This window comes from Micropterus dolomieu, linkage group LG12 (assembly GCF_021292245.1).
Source record: "Micropterus dolomieu isolate WLL.071019.BEF.003 ecotype Adirondacks linkage group LG12, ASM2129224v1, whole genome shotgun sequence".
NCBI classification, from domain to species: Eukaryota; Metazoa; Chordata; class Actinopteri; order Centrarchiformes; family Centrarchidae; genus Micropterus; species Micropterus dolomieu.
In genome coordinates, this window is record NC_060161.1 from 3748056 (window position 1) to 3755761 (window position 7706).

Here is a 7706-nt window from a genome sequence, read left to right on the forward strand (position 1 = left end):
AAGTAATATCCTTAAGAAAATATTGATTTCTGACTTTGGTTATAGTTACCTTTTTCCCCATGCCAAACTTGGTATTATTGTTATCAGTAATATTTACTGATTCTTAAGCTTTTCTGTAATCCATACTCATTTTTATATTCCTGTAAAAAAATTATTGTAAAAACTTTTATTCGGAGGTAAGTTGTGATTTATATTTCCATGAGGGAAAAGCCGCCACATAAAATTCCCCACTGAGGGCAGAGAGGCATCAAGTACAGGAGAAATGCAAGATGTCCTAAAACAAAGAGCATTGACATTAAACATTAAATTACTGAAACAGCTGGACGATGTTCGGTGGCAGTAATGACCTCACATCAGCACTTCTGAATATTTGTTCACTAGATTTTGATTTTCTTTTTTGATTAAATAAATGTTAAATGCAACAAATGTTTCTCTCAAACAACAGGTTTCACTCTGAAGAATGGAAGGTTTCTACATGAACAGCACCTATGCTACCACTAACTACCAGAATTACAGCAACATCACCTCCAACTACCAGAACTACAATGAGCTTGAAGAGTATTACAAATTAGTTGCAATCACCTTCGTGCCGACATGCATAATCATCGCTATCTGCCTCCCGCTGACCCTCGTTGCCATCCATGCTCTTTATTCTATGGTATGTACATTATGACTGAGAGATATTTAATAACTTTTTCTGTCATGTCCCTCTTTAAAGCCAAAAAAAGTGGATTTCATTTGTATCAATCATTAACAACACGAGAGATTGAATTAAACAAGCCATTCAAGTTAAATTAGCAAGCCTCCCAGTTTGAGAAACATTGTTACAGATAATCTTTATCTGGTTTGGGGGCAAAGTGTCAGGAGGCTGGGACAAAGGTTTGTAATGATCTATAAACTTACAGGAATAATATACTCCATAATTAAAATGCACACATAGCTGATTGGACCCTAAAGACATGCAGTTCAGAATCAGAAGGAGCTTTATTGCCAAGCAGTGTTTTACACATACAAGGAATTTGCTTTGGTGATAAGGTGCTACACGTAGACAAACATACAGTTAGCAGATTTGCACATGCTAACATGTTAAACCAAGATGGCAAACATGGCAAACATTACCTGCTAAACACTGTTGGTGATTTTTAGGGCCCGAGCATGAAACATGTGAGGTCCCTATTGGAACAGAAGGGATTATTTTCTTTTTTCTGCAAAGTAAGCATTTTTGGCGGCTTAAACATACTTAAAAGCTCACCAAACTTTGCATATATGTCAGAAGTGGCGAAAAATACGTATACGTATTTTATGGGTCCTGCACATAGGCGTGGCAAAATGGCTCGCTAGCGCCACCTACAAAATTGGAAAAAATTAGCCCTTCGGCTATGTTCAGCCTACATGCACAAAATGTTTTGGGGACATGTATCATATCAAGACACACAAAAAAACCATACCCTTAACGCAACAGGAGGTCCGCCATTTTTAATTGAATGTGCAATTTTAACCCATTGTATACCATTTACAAGGTGTATACTTTAACAAACTCCTCCTAGAGAATTAATCCAATCAACTTAAAATTTTTGCTGTGCATTCTAAACCCATTGAAGATTAGAACTTGTACAAACGGTGAGTTTTCATCCAGCGTGCCCGTGGCGTAGAAAATTTAGGATTCGCCATGAAACAGGAAGTTGTAATAACTTCAGTGTACATGCCCATATCTGCACTAAATTTGATATGTATAATAAGATTCCTGCCCTGAACACATCTACAAGCCAAATTCACCCGTAGTCCCAGTGCCACCTGATGGCAACAGGAAGTGACTATGTTTATGCTGTGACGAACCACTTCTTGCAGGTTAGATATATCTACTTCAAAACTATCTCAGAAAAATGTCAACACATTGATGATGTCATGTTGATAACTGTTTCATATTCATTTGTAGTCGTAGCGCCAAGTGCTCTGAACCGACACAAAGGGGACACAGGAAGTTACGTATAACACCTTTGTGTAGTGTCCGAGGCGCGTAGCAAATTCACAGCCCCACTGGCAAAGCTCCAGAATCTGCAATGCGGGCGCCTCACACCTCAACGCGCTACAAGGGCCCGCCCAGCGCTGCTTGCAGCTTTAAAATAAGTCTTGTTACTGCAGTGATTGGCCAGTGTGTCATACCTGAGATTTCTGTTGGATGAAAAAGTCAGAAATGGCTCTGACTGCAGCTGCTGGGCAGAGCAAGATGACAGATTTGGGAGGAGGTGGACTTCACAACATGTTTCCAACTGCTTGTTGACTTTTACCAATGTTTTCCTGCAGGTGAGAAGTGATCATGTTGCTCCCATCTACGTCATCAACCTTCTCATTGCCGACATCCTTCAGTTCTGCTTCCTGATCACTGAGGTGGCAAAGCTTGGAGATGTTGAGATATACTACATCTTCGAATATATTTACATCTTTGGTCTGATGGCCAGTATTTACTTCATGGTGTCTATCGCCCTAGAAAGGTATCTATCTGTCTATCTAGGGGTGGCTGTGGCTCAGGAGGTAGAGCAGATTGCCTGTTAATCGAAAGATCAGCGGTTCAATCCCTAACTCCTCCAGGCTGCATGTTGAACTGTCCTTGGGCAAGATACTGAACCCTGAATTGCCCCTGGTGGCTGTTCCACCAATCTATGAATGTGTGTGAATGATGAATTCGATGTAGTGTAACAGCACTTTGAGTGGTTGCAAAGACGGGAAAGGCGCTATATGAATACGGAGCATTTGCATTTGTCTATCCAGTATGTGTGGAGCTCCTTCTGTGTCTGAACATTATATTAGTTTATAACTCTGAAGCTCCTCAAAGACTTTGTGTCCATCTTGTGTTACAGGTATTTGGTCATCGCCCACCCGCTGTGGTACCGCTGCAGACGCACCATCAAGAGCTCTGTGGCGGTCTGTGTCCTGGTCTGGGTGCTTCCTTTTGCAGATGTTGTCCCTTACTATTTCTTTTCTGATGGTCTGGTGTACTACACAATCACAGCCATCTTCTTCCTCCTTCCCTTTCCACTTTTAATCTTCTTCCTGGTTGGGACCCTCAAAGCCCTGTCTGCTTCCATCTCAGTCCCGTCTGATGAAAAACAAAGAATTGTGGGAGTTTTGGTTCTGGTGCTGCTTATTTACACGCTGCTGTTCCTGCCCAAAATCATTTCATTCCTCATAGTAAACACTGACAATACCTTTTTCAACATATCTCTTATTTGTATTAGGTTGAGCCCTCTTGCAGACTTAGTCCTGTATGTCTTCATGAGGAAAGGGATCATAGACAAGCTTTTGGCCTCTGTGTGTTGTTGCAGAATGGACAGCAGTGATATCAGCAGTCCACCAGTATGAATGATGACATTTATAGCAGGCAGGCAGAGAAAGAGGGAGAGAGACATGGACATCATTATGCCTATTTATTTATTTATTTTACAGTTCAGACATGTACTCGACAAAGTGAAACTGGAATATTGATACATATGAAAAAATAATACAAACATAATTGTATTGTTTTGGCATAAAATAATCATTAAATTTATAATGTTTACTCTGCATGACAATTTAAATCTCTGCAGTGGTCGGGCACCAGGACCTTGAGGGAGTTTATGGGGAAGGAAGGTTGATTCAAATTAGTGAGCGATACACAGTGAAGTTGTAAGTTGTTGTTGATGACCATTTCTTGCTTAACTTTAGCTATGTATAAGTGAGATATTACCATTAATATAGCCTGTCTCTATAGTATTTCAAAACATCAGTCCCCATAGAATGTTGTTGTCAGTGAAATCTAAATGTCATAGTATCCCTGTTGATAGGAAGATATTTTATGAGAGGGAGAGAGAAGTAGGAGATTCACAGGGCAGCTGATTAGCTTAGGTCAGTAGTGGTCTGCAGGTCTATGGAAATGTGGGGTGTTTTGTTTTCTTCTACAACAGGCAATTATTAGCAGTTCTAGGCACCAAGGTAGAGCCTAAACTAAATTATTTCATGATATATATTTGCTATCTTCTGCCCAACTTAACTTTCTGCATTTATTGGCTGTAATAAATTAAATATGTAGATGTTGCCTAAATGTATTCTAGGCTATACATTATCATATACCCACGGATATAAACACATAAACACAAAATTAAAGCAAAACATATGTACATTCATCCATACATTTAGTAATTTTCACTACAAATCTTTTATTCCATCTGCCATCAGCTTAGCAAATTCAGTCAGTTGCCATTTAAATAAGATCCTCATTAACAGCTTAAATTATTAAGTATTTATTGTATACTTGTTTGCAAGCCAAACTACAGAGCATAATCACACTGATTTAACCAATGTTCTCTGCAGTAATAGTATTTAGTGTAATTAAACAGCATTCTTTGGACCTGCAACTTATCTGATAGAGAAAGGAATTAGATGATATTACTTTATCGCACATTTACATGAGAAGCTGAATAGCATTTTAAATCATAGCCTACAGAAAAACTCTGGCCTAGGTAAATTCCCCCCCAAAGCTTTGACATGTCTAAAAGCTAAAATTGCAGTAACTTTTGTTCAATATAGGAGAGATGAAAGTACTTTTTAACATCTTGGCTTCCTCACTGGTTGTTGACATAAGTGTAGTTCTAAAATAGAGGAGCCCCACCCCGAGCCCCCATGCCCACCCCACCCCCCTTTCAATCCTAGTGACGTCCATGGGGTGAGAGAAAGGGGAGAAAACAGGAGGGAAAATGAGGGTTAATAGAAAGGATAGAGACAACTACTTTAATTTACTGATACTTCATCTAAAGCATCGACCTGTCTCTTAGACCCAATCCCGACTAGCCTGCTTAAAGAAATTTTACCCTTAGTCAGCACTTCTTTACTAGATATGATCAATCTGTCTTTATCAACAGGCTATGTACCACAGTACTTTAAAGTAGCTGTAATTAAACCTCTTCTGAAAACGTCGACCTTTGATCCAGATGTTTTAGCCAACTATAGACCTATATCTAACCTTCCATTTCTCTCTAAGGTTCTGGAGAAAGCAGTTGCTAAACAGCTGTGTGACTTTCTACAGAGCAATAGTTTATTTGAGGATTTTCAGTCAGGATTTAGAGCCCATCATAGCACAGAGACAGCACTGGTGAAAATTACTAATGACCTTCTGACTGCATCACACAAAGGACTTGTCTCTGTACTTGTCTTGTTAGATCTTGCTACATTCAATATTATTGACCATCATATCCTATTACAGAGACTGGAACATTAAATTGGCATTAAAGGAACCGCTCTAAGCTGGTTTAAGTCCTATTTATCAGATTGATCTCAGTTTGTACATGTTAATGAATCCTCTATACATGCAAAAGTTATTCATTGAGTTCCACAAGGATCTGTGCTTGGATCCATTCTATTTACCTTGTATATGCTTCCTTTAGGCAATATTATCAGGAAACACTCCATAAATGTTTATTGTTATGCAGATGATACTCAATTATATCTTTCGATCAAGCCAGATGAAACTAATTAGCTAGTTAGCTAAACTCCAAATGTGCCTTCAGGATGTAAAAACCGGGATGCCCTGTAATGTTCTAATGATAAACTCAGATAAAACTTAAGTTATTGTACTGGTACACCTGATTACTTTAGATAATCAGGTGTTTGACAAACACCTGATTATCTAAAGATATAGTTACTCTGGATGGCATTGCCCTGGCCTCCAGCACCACCGTGAGGAGTCTTGGAGTTATCTTTGATCAGGACATGTCCTTTAACACTTGCATAAAACAAACTTTGAGGACTGCCTTATTTCACTTACATAAATTTTGCATAAACATTCTGTTTCAAAATTATGTATAAAAACTAGTCCACCCATTTATTACTGCTAGGTTGGATTACTGCAATTCTTTATTAGCAGGCTGCTCTAATAAGTCCGTTAAGACTCTTCAACTGATCCAGAATGCAGCTTGTGTACTGAGAAGAACCAGGAAAATAGATTTAGCTTCTCTGCACTTGCTTCCTGTAAAATCCAGAAAATAATTTAAAATCCTTCTGTTTAACTAGGCACCATGTCATATTAGAGAGCTCATTGTACCTTACTACCCCAGTCAGAGCACTGCACTCCCAGAATGCAGGGTTATCAAGCTTCAGCTATCAAGCTTTTACAGTTTATTATTTCTCTGTGGATATTGTGTTTTGGTGAACTTTCTCTGGTGATGGCTTCAACACATGTAAATAAAATATGTTTTTATTAGTTTGTAGCTGTAAGTTTATGTCTGTCAATGTTCTCCATTTATCACAGAAGCAAAGCAGATATTATTTTAGATTAACTGAGCTCATTCTAGCCGCCTCGCTGTCTTCTTCCTAAATCTTTATTTTGACTGTTTGTATGTTTCACACAAGGAGAGCATCTTAACACGTATTTAGAGTTTCTCATACACATTTTAATTTAGTTGTTTTATGTGTACCCATACGTAAAAGTGTGTGGAGTTATTTTGCTTTTTTGTTATTTTTTTGTACAAATATGAAAAAAATTCCATATTGTTTGTTTATCTTTATTTAATCTAAGTTTAAGTTCTGGTGTTTTAGTGGTAGGCATGCTGGTGTTTAGGATGTGATTCAGAGCAGGTGTTTTGCAGCAGCTGTTGCTTGAGAATATGGATAAAATCTTTAACCACAGTTTATGTCAGTTTAAATTGTAGATTTTCTAGAAATCCAATAAAAAATGTTTCTATACAAAGCTGTTTTTGTGTGTTTGTCTTTGATCAACTCAGTGATTTAAAAGCTGACAAATGAAGGTTCAAATCTCTATTGCCTATATGAACATAAAGCTTGGCCATGCTGTCAATTATAGATCAATAGATCAAATATAATTTATTTAATCAAACATGTTAATAATAGAAAATAAAAAAACATAATTCAGTATTCACCTCCAATTTCCTTCTCCTCAGCCAGAAATACCTGTTTGGTTGGTCCACTGATTCCTTCCAAACAAACATCTTATATTACATGCTGGATCTCTGACTGTTCAGGCATTACTGTGAGAGGATTTCATCAACTCTGCACACCTTACTGAAAAGGTTTTTGGCTAACCTGATGGATAAAATCCATTTACACCGACATACAGGCCGGAATGGAAGTCAGCTCATATGAAAACAGAACTGAAAAGCTGTTGTAATGTGAGCTACAGGAAAGATTTCTAGCCTCCAGCTTTAAGGGTATGTAGCTTTCATATTTTGATTTGATGTGTAGGCTAAAGAAGTCTTGTCTTTTAAACCAGAATTTAAAAGAGTTGAGTTGTGTATGGATGGATTCGGAGCTCCCTTTCGTTTGGATCGACTATCAGAGGTGACGGGGAAAACCCAAGGAGGAGGGGTATGTTTGTACATCAATAAGCGGTATTGCTCATGTGTTACTGTCAGAGAGCGTATTTGTACACCTGATGTAGAACTTTTATCGGTGTCCTTGAGACCGTTCTATCTACCTCGAGAGTTCCCTCAGATTTTTATTACAGTTGTTTACATTCAACCGAAGGCGAACCCCGCATCGGCTACTTGTACAGTATTTGATGTTGTACAGAAGTTACAGTCAATCTCACCGGAGGCACCAAATTTCATTCTTGGGGATTTTAATCATGTATCCTTAAAACAGACTCTTAAAACTTTCCATCAGTATGTCTCCTGTTCGACCAGACGGGGCAAGACTTTAGATCTGTGTTATGGATCGGT

General features: G+C 38.3%; 1 protein-coding gene across 1 annotated transcript; it reads left to right on the plus strand.

Moving 5' to 3' along the window:
* Positions 1–460: 460 nt before the first annotated feature.
* LOC123980684 (proto-oncogene Mas-like) lies at positions 461–3360 on the plus strand. Its single transcript, XM_046065205.1, has 3 exons — positions 461–658; positions 2305–2492; positions 2859–3360. The coding sequence occupies exons 1-3, from the start codon at positions 461–463 to the stop codon at positions 3358–3360; spliced, it is 888 nt and encodes a 295-aa protein (XP_045921161.1).
* Positions 3361–7706: the final 4346 nt, after the last annotated feature.

Excerpts from the sequence above, each read along its gene's own strand:
- LOC123980684 (XM_046065205.1), top strand. The coding sequence starts at position 461 with ATGGAAGGTTTCTACATGAACAGCACCTATGCTACCACTAACTACCAG. Across the intron at positions 659-2,304 it reads TCCATGCTCTTTATTCTATG|GTGAGAAGTGATCATGTTGC; the intron begins GTATGTACATTA and ends GTTTTCCTGCAG. Across the intron at positions 2,493-2,858 it reads GTGTCTATCGCCCTAGAAAG|GTATTTGGTCATCGCCCACC; the intron begins GTATCTATCTGT and ends CTTGTGTTACAG.